The 16,489-nt window shown below is 44.3% G+C and overlaps 1 protein-coding gene across 13 annotated transcripts in view; it reads left to right on the top strand.

Annotated features, from left to right (window-relative positions):
- Positions 1 to 656: 656 nt before the first annotated feature.
- SLC4A7 (solute carrier family 4 member 7) overlaps positions 657 to 16,489 on the top strand; it is a 242,784-nt gene continuing 226,951 nt past the window's right edge. For all 13 annotated transcript variants that reach the window (XM_068236202.1, XM_068236201.1, XM_068236199.1 and 10 more), the window contains exon 1: positions 657 to 858. In XM_068236202.1, coding sequence (XP_068092303.1) covers positions 811 to 858 — 48 coding nt within the window. In that variant the 5' untranslated portion in view covers positions 657 to 810. The remainder of the gene's footprint in view (positions 859 to 16,489) is intronic.

The following is a 16,489-nucleotide window of genomic DNA, read 5'->3' as shown; positions in this document are numbered from 1 at the left end:
AGAACTGTAAGCAATCGTTGTAAGTATAAAATGGTGCGCTTCTGAGAGGAACTGAGGATGAGGTAAGTATGTACGGTAATATTAATTTGCAAGTGTTTATTTTAAATAATTTTACTTACTTCAGGTTCACTTAAAGAAGGTGTGATGATTGACTTAAACATAATTATAGTTGTGTCACAAATAGTACCCTTACATAGCAATTGGGCTAGGAAGAATCTGAAAAAGCCAACTTTGGTCCTTGACAAATTTAAAAAAAAAAACAGGCCTGCAGAAGGAAAGCTGTAGTGAACTACAAATTATTTTGATTGTTAAACACCTTAGCATTTCTTATTAACTGACTAGTGTCAGTTACTGCTTAGCAATGAGACATTTACGCTTTGCCATCACTGCACATTGGTAAAATACTTGGAAACAATCCCTTTGCCATCGCAGATTCGCAGGGAGTGTGCAATGTGTGCAGGTTACCTCCAGGGATAATGCACAAAGCACAGAGGGGGGAGGGAGGCAGCAGCAGCAGCAGGCAGGAGACAGTGAGAGGGAAGAGGGAGGACCCAGCAGCCAATAGAAGAGATAGAAGAGGCCATGCAAAAAGAAAGAGTGCAGCTGAGAAGAGGAGATGGAGGCGGGTCTGCAGGGAGGAAGAGGGGCGGAGTAACCCAACGACACAGTTCTCTTTCCGATAAAGAAGCTTCTGTAGCCGGGGATTGTGTGTGAGTGGAGCCGATGGTGTGACCGCGGTGATCGGCGCTGCTGAGTGGGGCACACACGTGTACGTCTGTCCATCTGCTGATCGCACGCCGGAGGACAGCCATGGACGAGGATCGTGCCGGGGAGCAAATGAGACCTCTTCTCACTACGGTACGAGATTCGGGGTGCCCCCTTCACGCGGCTGTGCGCAGATTCCCCCCCAGAGATAGAGTGAGGGGTGCTGGGATCGCAGTGCCAGGACTCCCCGCTGTGCCCACCGCTTTATCAAGTTGTGCGTCTAATGTCACTAGTGATGTGTCTATCAAAGCAGTTAGTGCAGTGTGATCAGTTAGTGCAGTGTGATCAGTTAGTGCAGTGTGATCAGTTAGTGCAGTGTGATCCATGCTCCTCATTGATGGCTGAATTGTGCCTGGGCTCCCTATTAATTGGCCCGGAGGAAAGGATACAGAGCTGTTGCATGCGGGTGCCACGTAAATCAGGACTCTTTGTAAAGTGCGCCTATTGCCAGTGGAAGTCTGTGTCACCCATGAGAGTCCCTGTCACCTGTGGGGGTCTCTGTCACCCGTGTCTGCCTCTGGGGTTCCCTGTCACCCATGCTTAGCGGTACCCATATGACGGCATATGCTGGAGATGGTGTGACTCCTTTGTTATGTTTATGGTGGTGGGAAAGTGATGGGCTCCGTACCCACCGGCTGCCAGACCCCCCCCTCCCTACCTTCCCCCACGTGTGACGGAGCGGGGCTGCACCGGGGGGCTCCGCTGGATGCCCAGCACTGAATGAGTAGCAGCACATGGTGTACAGATTTCCTCATCAATGATATTTCCCAAGCCTGATGAGTTTTCTGGTGATGAGTATTCTGGTGGAAATGAGTCACACGGAAGTGCCATCCCCTGTCTGGGTGTCCCTCCCCTCCTGTAACATTCTGTGTGAATCAGACAGTGTGAATCTCTGTGCAGGAGCTTTCATGTGCCCTCCCTCCTCACCCAGTCAAGGACCCGAGCAGCATCGTGTGGCTGGCCACACTCTATTATGGGCAGTTAGCAGCCTGCTTGTGTTGGCACTGTACTCCAAAGAAGCTCATATTGTAGAATAAGCAGAAAGCTCATGATGACCAACATCATTAGGGGTGTGGATAAGGGGCTAAAAGAGACAGAAAATCCCTCTAACAAATAAAAATAAAAATGAAGGAACTTTTGGGTACTTGCAGAGTTAACCCTCCTGGCGGTATGAAAAATTCCGCCAGGAGGCAGCGCAGCAGTTTTTTTTTTTTTTTTTTTAATCATGTAGCGAGCCCAGGGCTCGCTACATGATAGCCGCTGCTCAGCGGCATCCCCCCGCCCGCTTCGATCGCCTTAGGCGATCTCCGATCAGGAAATCCCGTTCAAAGAACAGGATTTCCTGGAGGGCTTCCCCCGTCGCCATGGCGACGGGGCGGGATGATGTCACCAACATCGGGACGTCATTGGGAGTCCCGATCCACCTCTTGGCGCTGCCTGGCACTGATTGGCCAGGCAGCGCACGGGGTCTGGGGGGGGGCGCACCGCAACGGATAGCGGCGATCGGGCGCGGGGCGGTGGCGATCGGTGTGCTGGCACAGCTAGCAAAGTGCTAGCTGCGTCCAGCAAAAAAAAAAAATGTAAATCGGCCCAGCAGGGCCTGAGCGGCACCCTCCAGCGGCTTACCCCGTGTCACACACGGGGTTACCGCTAAGGAGGTTAAAGGACAACTGTAGCGAGAGGTATATAGAGGCTGCTATATTTATCCCCCCCCCTTAAAGTGGGATTGTCCCCATAAAAATCAAATTTCAACAGCAACTGGTCTGAGTGTATTAAGTGGTAAAGATGCTAATCCTGCATTCAAAACTTTTTCTGCCTTTATGGTTTGAAGTTATCACATACTTTAGGAGCACTGGCCCTTTAATAGTCAGTGCCAAATAGTTGCATGCTGGGGGTTCTTTTTATCTATAATATATTCCTCCTCTTCCCTTTATTTCCCTGCCTATCTGAAACATGATTCTCTGCTCACTTATGTTTACAAGCAAGGCTGAGGTGACTCAGCAATTGGAGGAGAAAAGAGAATAAAAAAGTTAAGCCCAGAAATTAGCCTCAAACTGTGGGCAAAAGACATGGTTCCCATCAGGATCAGAATTCTCTTCATTTACTATATACAATTCACTGAAATCAAAACGTGGACAGTACAATACATGTGTGTGTGTGTGTGTGTGTGTGTGTGTGTGTGTGTGTGTGTGTATATATATATATATATATATATATATATATATATATATATATATATATATATATATATATATATATATATATATATATATATATATATATATATATATATATATATATATATATATATATATATATATATATATATATATATATATATATATAAAAAACAATAATACATACATGTATTATGTAAGTAGAAAAAAAAACTAATTTATAATATATATATATATATATATATATATATATATATATATATATATATATATATATATAATAGTTTTTTTTTTTCTACTTACATAATACATGTATGTATTATTGTTTTTTATATATATATATATATATATATATATATATATATATATATATATATATATATATATATAAAACAATAATACATACATGTATTATGTAAGTAGAAAAAAAAAAACTAATATATATATATATATATATATATATATATATATATATATATATATATATATATATATATATATATATATATATATATATATATATATTATAAATTAGTTTTTTTTTTCTACTTACATAATACATGTATGTATTATTGTTTTTTTTTTTTTGTCCCTGGCATAGTATGGCTAATCCTACTGCGTTACGCATTACCAGTTGCCTGGCAGCCCTGCTGATCTATTTGGATGCAGTAGTATCTGAATAATAGCAGAAACAAGAGCGCAGCTAATCTTGTCAGTTCCGACATTAATGTCGGAAACGCCTGATCTGCTGCATGCTTGTTCAGGGTTTATGGCTAAAAGTATTAGACAGAGAATCCGCATTACAGCCAGGCAAATGGTATTGCACAAAAATAAAATAAACCATGGCAGACTCCCTACAGTTGTCCATTAAGAGTAGCGGGCATGGAAAATGAGGATACCGACAACAAGCAGCGGCAAGCACATTCAGGAGCAGATAATCTAGTCCACCATCGGTTTCAAGCAATAGGTTTTCACACTATTACTTACAGGTCGGGGATTGGAGTTCCCAGAGCAAATTTAACTGCCTGGGAATGAATGAACGTGACTCCAAAGTGACAGTTAATACATGGTTTCCTTAAGCTGGCCACTAACGGTCCAATTTCTAGTGAAAAATCATTCGAGCGATCAGAAATTCTGATCGGATTGGTTGTAAATAATCTCCATTGGTGGACACAATCGATTATGAATGAGTGAAAAAAATGTCGCCCGAATGAATTTTCGTCGAATGAAAATTTGGATTTTCTTGGTGGTCGTGATAGATAGGAAGCAAAGATTGGTTAGTTGATGGTGTAGTGAACGATTCTTCATCCGATCAGAATTTCTGATCACTCGAACGATTTTTCTCTAGAAATTGGACAGTTAGTGGCCACCTTAACCACCCTGGCGTTCTGATTAAATCGCCAGGGTGGCTGCGGGAGGGTTTTTTTTAAATAAAAAAAAAACTATTTCATGCAGCCAACTGAAAGTTGGCTGCATGAAAGCCCACTAGAGGGCGCTCCGGAGGCGATCTTCCGATCGCCTCCGGCGCCCAGAATAAACAAGGAAGGCCGCAATGAGCGGCCTTCCTTGTTTTGCTTATATCGTCGCCATAGCGACGAGCGGAGTGACGTCATCGACGTCAGCCGACGTCGTGACGTCAGCCGCCTCCGATCCAGCCCTTAGCGCTGGCCGGAACTTTTTGTTCCGGCTACGCTGGGCTCAGGCGGCTGGGGGGACCCTCTTTCGCCGCTGCTCGCGGCGAATCGCCGCAGAGCGGCGGCGATCAGGCAGCACACGCGGCTGGCAAAGTGCCGGCTGCGTGTGCTGCTTTTTATTTCATTAAAATCGGCCCAGCAGGGCCTGAGCGGCAGCCGCTGGCGGTGTTGGACGAGCTGAGCTCGTCCAGACCGCTCAGCTGGTTAAGGGACTCAGCTTCTTTAATGTCATGAGGGGGTATATTAGTTATTTTAGCAAATAAGGCCTTCTAATCATTGATAGGGTGCAAAAATATACAAACAAAAAAAATTAATCTCGGCTATATTTGGTGCCCAAATTTTTCACTGGGCCGCAATTACTATTGCAGTCTGTGGCACCCAAGTTTCCAAAAGCATGCCCAAATTTCCTGTGCTCCCATAATGCTCCAGTGGCTGGGTGCGTTTTGTGCCAGGCCATGCATGTGCGATGAAGCGTGACTTGGCCAGAGTGCCGGGCTGTCTAGTAGGGGACAGGAGTGGCTGGAAGAAGCCCCAAGTAAGTATGGAACCTAAGACTTCTTTCGTCTCACGTTCACGTTACATTTTTATGGGGCTAGTAAGATTTTGGACTGAGGCCAAGTTCACAGTGGGATGTTAAAAACACGTTTAACGCAGAGTAACGCACTGCAATAATCAATGCGCCGGTCACAGTGCACACGTTGCGTTGTTGTATAACGCAATATGTTAAGAGAAAGTACTGCATGCAGTGCATTATACAGGACATTCGCTGCGTTAGTCTGTTAGCACATGCGCAGCACTGACTTGGAAGCATACTTTTTATTGCCTGTATGCTCTACTGTATGTACTTTATGCGATGGTAGCGATGCGTTGAGAATTTTTTTTGGCGCGTTGCGTTGTAAGTTTGCGTTGCGACTTCAACGTTGCATCAAAACACAAAGTCCCGCTGTGAATCTAGCCTCAATAATTTAACAGCTTGAAATAATTTGCTCCCAAATTTGATTAGCCATTGCAAAACTCCAGTTCAGCTTTTTGCTCATGACCATGATTCTCAAAGGATCCATGTTATAAATGCTTTTCATGTATAGTATAAAAATATTATTATTATTATTATTTATTGTATTTATATAGCGCCAACATATTACGCAGCGCTGCACAATAGATAAAAGGGTTAACATACAAGGTAGGACATACAGGAAACTCACAACAAAACAAGATCATGCAAATGATTTGATAATACAGTGTCATAGGTCAAAATAGAGACTGTTCTAGTCCACAAGAGGGGTGATTGTCAGTAAAATTGCATAATCAAGCTGGAAACACTAAAGGTGCCCATACACTCGTCAGATTGGCAGCAGATAGATAAGAAATGCATCTGATGATCTATCTGATGCGTTTTTAGAACATTTTTTACCAGGATAGAATTCCAAAAGATTTCAGTTTGAAATCTATTGAAATTCGATCTGATGGCATTTTTTTGCCATCAGATTTCCATTAAGGCCAATGCAAACTGATAAGCAATCTCATCAGATCGACCTAAATTTTCCACCCTGCCAGTTCGATGGAAATCCATCGAAATCGGCCATCGATCGGTCGATTGGCCAACCGATTTGCGATCGATCGGGATCGGTCAGCCAGAAAATCGGCTGAGTGTATGGGCCCCTTTAGGGAGATGGCCCTGCCAGAGGCTTACAATCTAAAGGGTGGGGGTGGAGACAATAGGTGCATCTGTTGAGAGGGTGTCTAACAGAACATATTATGGTGCTGGTGTAGGGGGGTATGTGAGCATGAAAGGGTGAGTCTTGAGATCTTGTGTGAAGGTATTAAAAGTGGGGGCGAGTCTGGTGGCTGGAGGTAGCGATTTCCAGAGAGCAGCTAATTGCGGGTGGACCTGGCATTCCAGAGGCCACAGGAAACACGGAGCGAATGCCTAGGGGTAGGATGGATCGGAATAAGGTTATGCCAAGGGGGTGTGTGGGTAGAGTTTGGGGGGGGGGGGGAAGGGAGGTGCATGGGGGTTGAGGGCCAAAAGGGAGTCTAAGGGCAGAAGGGGAGAGGGTGCGGGGAAACAGAAGGGGGACAAGGAGTAGAAGGAGGTGGAGGTAGAGCATGTGGTGATGGGGGAGAGCGAGATGGGGAGGGAGATGGCTAGGAAATGGTGGAGGGGTAAGGGAGTGAACAGGAGGGAACATTTTGTACTGATGGGATAAGGTAGGATGGGGTGTGGAGAGTGGAAGCATAGACAGGGGGACAGCAGTTAGACCAAAATGAGGTAAATGTCACCAATGATGTGGCTGAAGGGGTTCAGCAAAGTTGCATCAGTAATCAATCTGGTAAGGAGAAGTCCACAGGAGATCAGCAGTGAAGTTGGCAGAACATCAATGATGGCAAAAAAAAAAAATCCAGCTGTGTGTGATTGGTAGATGGGGTGTCTGGATGGTAATGAAGTAGCTTGTCTGGAGGTCGGCGATGGATCAGTTGGTGGGGAGTTCAGCAGCCAGTGAAGATCAGCAGTAGTGTGGTTGGTGAGGCACGGTGAAACCATCAGCAGTTTGGTAAGCGGGTGTGCAGTGCTTAAATTTAGCTGGCTGTATGTTTAGGTGGTGAATGTTCAATATGGTATTGAAGGTCTTTCAATGCAGGGTGTAGTAAATCAGCAGCCCAGAATTTTGTGCTAGTTCACTTCTGTTCCCTTCTGGCTCAATTCTGGTATAATTCGGTTTGTCTAAAGTACCCTTAAAATTAATACCCTTAAATGTATACACTGCTGACCAAGGTCATGCTGACTATATGATCTGCTAATATATCCCTGACTAGATTGATGCTAACAAGCAGACTGATTGCAGCTGTGAATATACTAGACACTAGACTCTAGCCACACAGGGGCAGGGCTAGTCTAAAGATATGCAAATTGTGGCTAATGAAATGAAATAGGCAAATGGTAACACGGGAAGAAGCCCCAATTGTTAACACTTATAATTAAGCAGATTGATGCAGAATTTAGAATTTAAAGGAATACTGTAGGGGGGTCGGGGGAAAATGAGTTGAACTTACCCGGGGCTTCTAACGGTCCCCCAAAGACATCCTGTGCCCGCGCAGCCACTCACCGATGCTCTGGCCCCGCCTCCGGTTCACTTCTGGAATTTCAGACTTTAAAGTCTGAAAACCTCTGCGTCTGTGTTGCTGTGTCCTCGTTCCCGCTGATGTCACCAGGAGCGTACTGCGCAGGTCCAGTATGGTCTGTGCCTGCTCAGTACACTCCTGGTGACGTCAGCGGGAGCGAGGACACGGCAACGCAGGTGCAGAGGTTTTCAGACTTTAAAGTCGGAAATTCCAGAAGTGAACCGGAGGCGGGGCCGGAGCATTGGTGAGTGGCTGCGCTGGCACAGGATGTCTGCGGGGGACCATTAGAAGCCTTGGGTAAGTTCAACTCATTTTCCCCCGACCCCCCTACAGTATCCCTTTAAGAAAAATATATCATGAAGTTTAAGGCATAGGCCTTGGTTTTTTGTGCTTTACAGACATTGGGGTTTATTCATTATAGGGATCTAGTGAGATCATATTTAACATTAATCTAAAATACCAGGGCTGTGGAGTCGGGCAATTTTGGGTGCCTGGAGTCGGAGTCGGGAAAAAATGCACCGACTCCGACTCCGACTCCTAATGAATTTGTAACTGTAATTAAAATAGAAAATATGATAAAATGTTCTATTTCTCAGATAATACTCATTAAAAATAATGTATATATATATACAGTAATAGCTGTGCTTAGTCCACAAAAATGAAATAAACCAATCAAAATTAGTTACTTGTGCTGCTTCAATAAAGCAGTCCCCTTATTTTTAAGGTCAGATATACATATCTGATTGTGACTGTATATATGATGTGTACACAGGAATCTCTTATATATACTAAATAACATCTATGCTGTAAGAATAAAGCCTGATGTGTAGCTATGTGACTAATAGAGATGGTCAACGAGATGGAAATAATTCTGCATTGATGCTGATTTATGCAAATGTATGCACTCCCTTTGCTGATGAAATAAAATAATTTGATATGTTATTAAAATTTGGTTTGGTGACTACAACTAAAGGGTAACTGAGACGGATGAAAAGTAAAGTTTTATACATACCTGGGGCTTCCTCCAGCCCCCTTCAGGCTAATCAGTCCCTCACTGTCCTCCACCACCCGGATCTTCTGCTATGAGTCCTGGTAATTCAACCAGTCAGCGCTGTCCGGCCGCATGCCGCTCCCACAGCCAGGAACATTCTGCACCTGCGCAATAGTGCTGCACAGGTGTAGTACGCTCACGGCGGAGTGTGTTCATGCGCACTACGCTTGACTGACTCAAGTACCTGGACTCATAGCAGAAGATCCAGGTGGTGGAGGAGGACAACGAGGGACTGATTATCCTGAAGGCGGCTGGAGGAAGCCCCAGGTATGTATAAAACTTTAATTTCATCTGTCTCAGGTTTACTTTGTTACACAGTAGTACTATACTCTACATATGCACTCCCCACAGAGCTGCAGGGAATCCACTGAGAATGCTGTGCACATTGAACACAAAGGTGTTGTCTGTTTACAATCTCCTCATTCCCCTGCAGAGTACCTGCACATCATTCTTACATGCACCCACACTTGATAGATGTTCTTTGTTCCGTTTGTACCTTTTACAAGTACTCTTACCAAGGACTAGTTTTAGTCTAAAGGGAATAAATATAGTAGTCTACATATCCTTCTCACTTCAGTTGTCTTGTAAAATTCCTAAGCGTTGGCAGTTAAGAGACGAATTTCATGTTACATACTTTTAATCAACAAAATTGTAATATGCAAATTAGAGGAGTCGGAGTCGGTGGAATCCTAAACTGAGGAGTCGGAGTCGGTGGATTTTTGGACCGACTCCACAGCCCTGTAAAATACATTGGCATGATCATATTGTATACATTATCACAAGGGATAACACCTACCCTTATGGCTTTGGGCTGGTGCACACCAGAGCGGTTCTGAAGTGTTTTTTAAAATGCTTGCAGGGGGAAAACAGCTTGGCTAATGAAAGTGAATGGGATGGTGCACACCAGAGCGGGGGAGTTTTTTCCACAAACGCAAACTCTGGGGCTGCAGCATTTTTTTTGTCGATTTCTGAGGCGTTTCTGCCTCAATGTTGAAGTATAGGAAAGTGGAAAACCGCTCTGAAAAATGCTAGATCAGAACGGTTTTCCCGGTGTTTTTGTTACAGAAGCTGTTCAGTAACAGCTTTACTGTAACAATATTTGAACTCTGCTACAGAAAAACGCTGCAAAAACCGCTAGGCATGTTTAGAAAACCTCTCTATACATGCCTAGAATCGCTCTGAAAATCTGCTTCAAAAACCTCTAGCGTTTTGCGAATCTGCTAGAGGTTTTTGGTGTGCACTCGGCCTTTCTGACAGTTTTCTGCAGTAAAATGTGATCAAAGTCATAGAAAAGGCTGTTTATCTGGTTGCTGGAGTAAAGCATATAGCTACTTTCTCGGAGAGAAAATAAATAACTCAAGTCCTCTCTATGCAGTTTAAACTCTTATGCTGGGATTACATGTTACGTTTTTTGCAAAGAATCATTCCGATAGATGCCTTCGATGATAAAATTCCGACTTGTCCGATGTTCCGCTCGATTCTTTTCCGCCCGATTTTTCTCATAGAAGTGAATGGGAAAAAAGATAAGAAAAACGAGTGGAAGATAAGAGAATCGAGCAGAAAATGTAATGGCTAATAGATCGCGTGCAGAATCGGACGCGAAAAACATAACGTGTAATCCCAGCATAATACAGTAACATAGCTGTGGCTATTATGGTGTTTTCGCATGGCATGCTATATGGTGGGAAGGTTTTTTTTTTTTTTTTTTTTTTTTTTTTTTTTCCCCTCCTATCTACAGATAATGATAGGAGTGATTATTCCAAATGCTGTATACATGGAGCCAGAATCCCTATGGATGTGAGGATCTCCTAAGGGCTCTTTCACATCAGAGCTTGCGTTGGAGAACGCTCAAAGCATGCGTTTTGTTGTATGCGTTTTGATATGCGTTGCACTGCAGTGAGTGTGCGTTTTTAATCCGTTTTCAATCCGTTACAGCACATAGAAAAACGCAGGTAATTTTTTTTTTCTTTTAGTTTTCAACTTTCTACATTGTTCCTCTGTTGCATTCTGGGACTGATTGCCTGCGTTAACGGATTGAAAACGCGCATAGTTGAAAACGCGCATAGTTGATAATTGACTAACATTGTAACGCATAAAGCTAGCGTTGGCTGAAAAACTGCGCCTGGGTGCAGTGTAACGCAATGCACAAAAAGGCTGCGTTATATGTGAAAGCTAAAATGAAAGTCTATGGACTTTCATTTCACCTTGGGTAACGCAAACTTTACCCTTTGTGTTGAAACGCAGAAAATCTGCCCTAATGTGAAAGAGCCCTTAAGGACCACCCCAGCGAAAAAAGTAATCTGACAGTTCTGACTGGTTGTGGACTAGTCCATCTCCTCATTTTCAGGGTTTTTATTTGCTTTCAAAAGAGTTTCCTGAATGGCAATTGTGAAGTCTGACTGCCAAAATATTGTGCAAGTGAGTAGGAAGACTGGCAGGTACAGTGATGTGAAAAACTATTTGCCCCATTCCTGATTTCTTATTCTTTTGCATGTTTGTCACACTTAAATGTCTCTCCTCATCAAAAACCGTTAACTATTAGTCAAAGATAACATAATTGAACACAAAATGCAGTTTTAAATGATTTTTATTATTTGGTGAGAAAAAAAACCTCAAAACCTACATGGCCCTCTGAAAAAGAAATTGCCCCCTGAACCTAATAATTGGTTGGGCCGCCCTTAGCAGAAATAACTGCAATCAAGCGTTTGCGATAACTTGCAATGAGTCTTTTACAGCGCTCTGGAAGAATTTTGGCCCACTCATCTTTGCAGAATTGTTGTAATTCAGCTTTATTTGATGGTTTTCTAGCATGAACCGCCTTTTTAATTTCATGCCACAACATCTCAATAGGATTCAGGTCAGGACTTTGACTAGGCCTCTCCAAAGTCTTCTTTTTGTTTTTCTTCAGCCATTCAGAGGTGGATTTGCTGGTGTGTTTTGGGTAATTGTCCTGCTGCAGCACCCTAGATCGCTTCAGCTTGAGTTGACGAACAGATGGCCGGACATTCTCCTTCAGGATTTTTTGGTAGACAGTAGAATTCATGGTTCCATCTATCACAGCAAGCTTTCCAGGTCCTGAAACAGCAAAACAACCCCAGACCATCACACTACCACCACCATATTTTACTGTTGGTATGATGTTCTTTTGCTGAAATGCTGTGTTACTTCTACGCCAGATGTAACGGGACACGCACCTTCCAAAAAGGTCAACTTTTGTCTCGTCGGTCCACAAGGTATTTTCCCAAAAGTCTTGGCAATCATTGAGATCTTTTTTAGCAAAATTGAGACGATCCTTAATGTTTTTGCTTAAAAGTGGTTTGCGCCTTGGATATCTGCCATGCAGGCCGTTTTTGCCCAGTCTCTTTCTTATGGTGGATTCGTGAACACTGACCTTAATTGAGGCAAGTGAGGCCTGCAGTTCTTTAGATGTTGTCCTGGGGTCTTTTGTGGCCTCTCGGATGAGTTTTCTCTGCGCTCTTGGGGTAATTTTGGTCGGCCAGCCACTCCTGGGAAGGTTCATCTCTGTTTCATGTTTTTTGCCATTTGTGGATAATGGCTCTCAATGTAGTTTTGCTGGAGTCCCAAAGCTTTAGAAATGGCTTTATAACCTTTACCAGACTGATAGATCTCAATTACTTTTGTTCTCATTTGCATTTCTTTGGCTCTTGGCATGATGTCTAGCTTTTGAGATGCTTTTGGTCTACTTCTCTGTGTCAGATAGCTCCTATTTAAGTGATTTCTTGATTAAAACAGGTGTGGCAGTAATCAGGCCTGGGGGTGACTACAGATATTGAACTCAGGTGTGATAAACCACAGTTATTTTTTAACAAGGGGGGCAATCACTTTTCCACACAGGGCCATGTAGATTTGGAGTTTTTTTTTTTCTTCTCACTAATAAAAACCATCATTTAAAACTGCATTTTGTGTTCATTTATGTGATCTTTGACTAATAGTTAATGGTTTTTGATGAGCAGAAACATTTAAGTGTGACAAACATGCAAAAGAATAAGAAATCAGGAAGGGGGCAAATAGTTTTTCACATCACTGTATCTTACTAGTTTGGCAGTTAAACTGACATTCAGGAAATGCTTTTGACAACAAAGAAAACCGAGGCAGGGGTCGCACTGGTCTTTCAGTTTTCTACACTTTTCAGAAAACTGAAAGACAAGTGTGACCGCTCCGCCCCCCCCCCCCCCCCCCCCCCGCCTTGCAGCAGCTAATGTAATTTATAGAGAAAACTGACAAATTGCACAGGATGTCAGAGTTTTTTTTTTTTTTTGCTGAACTGATGTTAATCAATGCGACCTAGCCCATTGATTAACATCTAGTTCTCAGTAGAAATCAGTTTTTCTGTGCAGAAACCGCGCACAAAAGCTGACACGTGTGACCCCTGCCTGAGAATCCAGCAACCCCCCTCCCCCAAAACCTGTCGATTCTGTCCGATTTGAATTGCATGCTTTTTTTCACTGGAGTGGTCCTGTAAGGGTGAGTTTCCACTGCGGTGCTGCCACCACTTCCGAAGTGGACTGAGTACTCATAGTGAAGCAAATTCTCCCACACGCAATTTGGATGCAGCCTATTGATTTCAATAGTCACTCGTCACAGCTGTGCTTATGGCAGAGATGATCTTCTTGCTCCTTAGATATCCCTAGGGTAGCAAAGTACAATACATAGTGGGTAACTTCCAACAGTACACATTGTGCTCTATACACACACTGTGTCGGGGTTAACTCCACCACATGCAGGAATGGGGGGCACACACACTCCCTGTCAGTCCCCTGCTCACCAAACTATTTCTTGCAACTGAGCGTATCACAAATCACTTTAATTCAAGCACTAAGGATAAACCTAAACCCCACTTCTCATAGCGTAAAAAAGTGTTATTTAATATGGCTCACAAGCCCTGCTAAAATAGTTCTGTGTACCAAATAATGTATAAAAACAGCATATCTCACAAAACCGGCGACTGGCAGGTCTCTCCACGCCTCGTCCGGTAAACCCTCTGTCCGGCAAGTGTGTCAGGAAGTGTATCAGGAACCTGTTATCCCTGTCGGGCGTAGATTTCAGTTACCGTGCCACACGCTACAACCGATCGTGTCACTCTCCCGTCGCTGCAGCCCACTCGCTCTGCCGTGGATTTGACAACAGAGCTCCGTTATCCGGTTCACGCAGTGGCAATACTTAGGGCCTCCCATCGGTCTTGGAGCTGGGCACCCAGTACTGTAACGAATGCGATTTCAATGGAAATAGTTTCTATTGAATGCATTTTTGTAGTCTGTTCCTATCCAGACAGGCTTGGGGCAGGTCACAGATCACACCACACATCCGTTTCTCATGTAATGTTTTCAATTATGTTAGACGCATGCTTAAATTCGCATAAAAATTGTCATACAATAACACAAATTTGCATACAGAAAAATGCAAATGTAGTATCCTTGTGGAACCGGTGCTTTAGCGTTTATTGAACCATCCCCAATTGCAGTACATTCTCCAATATATACCGTATTTTTCGGACTATAAGACGCACTTTTTCTCCCTCAAAAGCGTGGGTGAAAAGTCAGTGCGTCTTATAGTCCGAAGGTGTCCTGTGGAGGCGGTCGTCCTTTGTCTCTGATGTGCCCCTTTGTCTCCTTTCCCCCCTCCAACTGTCTCCGGTGTCCTTCTTTGCAACCCCAGGGGCTCTAATGTGCCTTTGTCATCCTCAGCTCCCTCCCCATCTCTGATGTCCCGTGTTTCCAGATGTCCTCCCCCACCCCGTGTATCGGTGCCCCCTGTGGCTTAATGTGCTGCCTCTGTCCCCCTGCAAGTGAAATAATTACCATCAGCGTGATCGATGTTGAGTGCGGACGAGCAGGGATTCGGTCCTCCTTCATTCGCAGCTCCAGCTTCAAAGTGCGCCTTCAGGTTGCAGAAGCCATGCGGCCAATCAGGAGAGGCACTGCACGGACAACATCGAATCACTGCTACCGCTGTTCTAACAGGACGCGATGGTCCCGCGGGTGGGACAAGGCTCTGTCATTGAGCCAATCACTGCACTCGATTGGCTCAATGACAGAGCCTTGTCCTGCCCGCAGACCCATCACGTCCTGTTAGAACAGCGGCAGCAGTGATTGGATGTTGTCCGTGCAGCGCCTCTCCTGATTGGCCGCATGGCGCCTGCAACCTGAAGGAAGTACTTTGCAGCTGGAGCCATGAATGAACGAGGATCGAATCCCTGCTCGTCCGCACTGAGGATCTTCCACACCGTTCTTGCTGATGTTAACGATCTCACCTTAAGGGGGACAGAGGAAGCAAATTAAGCCACAGGGGGGGCACATCAGAGATGGGAGCGGGATAAGGAGGACATCAGAGACATGGGGGAGGGAGGAAAGAAGGAAACCAGGACATCAGAGGGCGAAGGGGGGGTCAAGGATGACAGGCACATCAGAGACATGGGGGAGAAGGGAAAGGGGGGCATCAGAGACATTGGGAAGGGAGGAAAGTTGGACACCGGGACATCAGAGATGGGGACAGGATGACACGGGGCACATCAGAGACACAAGGGAGAAGGGAAAGAGGGATATCAGAGCCACTGGGGGAAAAGTGGACATCAGAGACAAGGGGAAGGGGGAAAGCAGCAGAACACAGGAGCATGTCAGAGATGGGGAGAAGGAAAAGGACACCAGGGGACATTAGAGATGGGGGGGGGGGGAGTACACCAGGGGAAATGGGGGAGGGGGATGACACCAGGGAAGATTGGGGGGGGGGGGGGTGACATCAGAGACACAGGGGAGAGAAAAGATGGGGAGGGGGGGGAAGGAGAACACCGGGGGACAAGAGAGATACAAGGTACCAGAAAAGACATGGGAACAGAGGAGGACACAGGATGGTCAAAGAAGGACTCAAGAGGGAAATAATTGGGGGGAGGATTAAGGGGAGAAGATCCACAAGATGCACCTGCACCATGGATGCACCAGGGTTAGTATATTTTTTTTTCCCCCCTGGTTTTTGTCCTCTAAACCTAGTAGGAGCGTCTTATGGTCTGAAAAATACGGTAGCTTGAGTGACAGTGAGTTGCCAGTTTTCAGGGGATTTATTTTTAAATAATACAGATGTGCCAGTATTGCCTATGATCTTAACCATTTTGCAGTATTAAAAAAATAATACATCCATTACAGATAGTCATAAAATACTGCCAATATGCAAATCTCGCTGAGCCCTGATTGGCTCCATAGTAGCTATGAGCTGCTGATGAATTACTGGTAATTGATTATTAGACAGCTGGTGGCATATTGACTGCTAAAGCTGGCCACTAACGGTCCAATTTGTAGTGAAAAAATCGTTCGAGCAATCAAATTCTGATCGGATTGGTTGTAAATAATCTCCATTGGTGGACACAATCGATTATGAACGAGTGAAAAAAATGTCGCCCGAATGAATTTTCGTCGAATGAAAATTTGGATTTTCTTGGTGGTCGTGATAGATAGGAAGCAATGATTGGTTAATTTATGGTGTAGTGAACGATTTTTCGTCCGATCCGAATTTCTGATCGCTCGAACGATTTTTCGCTATAAATTGGACCGTTAGTGGCCACCTTAAGAGCTTTCATTTGCTAGAACGTCCTAATCTGTGTGTGTGTGTGTGTGTGTGTGTATACAGTATATCCTATTGGCCCTCCTACCTACTGTTTTAGTGAAAAAGAT

This window comes from Hyperolius riggenbachi, chromosome 5 (assembly GCF_040937935.1).
Source record: "Hyperolius riggenbachi isolate aHypRig1 chromosome 5, aHypRig1.pri, whole genome shotgun sequence".
Taxonomy (NCBI): domain Eukaryota; kingdom Metazoa; phylum Chordata; class Amphibia; order Anura; family Hyperoliidae; genus Hyperolius; species Hyperolius riggenbachi.
Note: the sequence above shows the minus strand (reverse complement) of the source record. Positions and strands in the feature narration are given on the sequence as shown.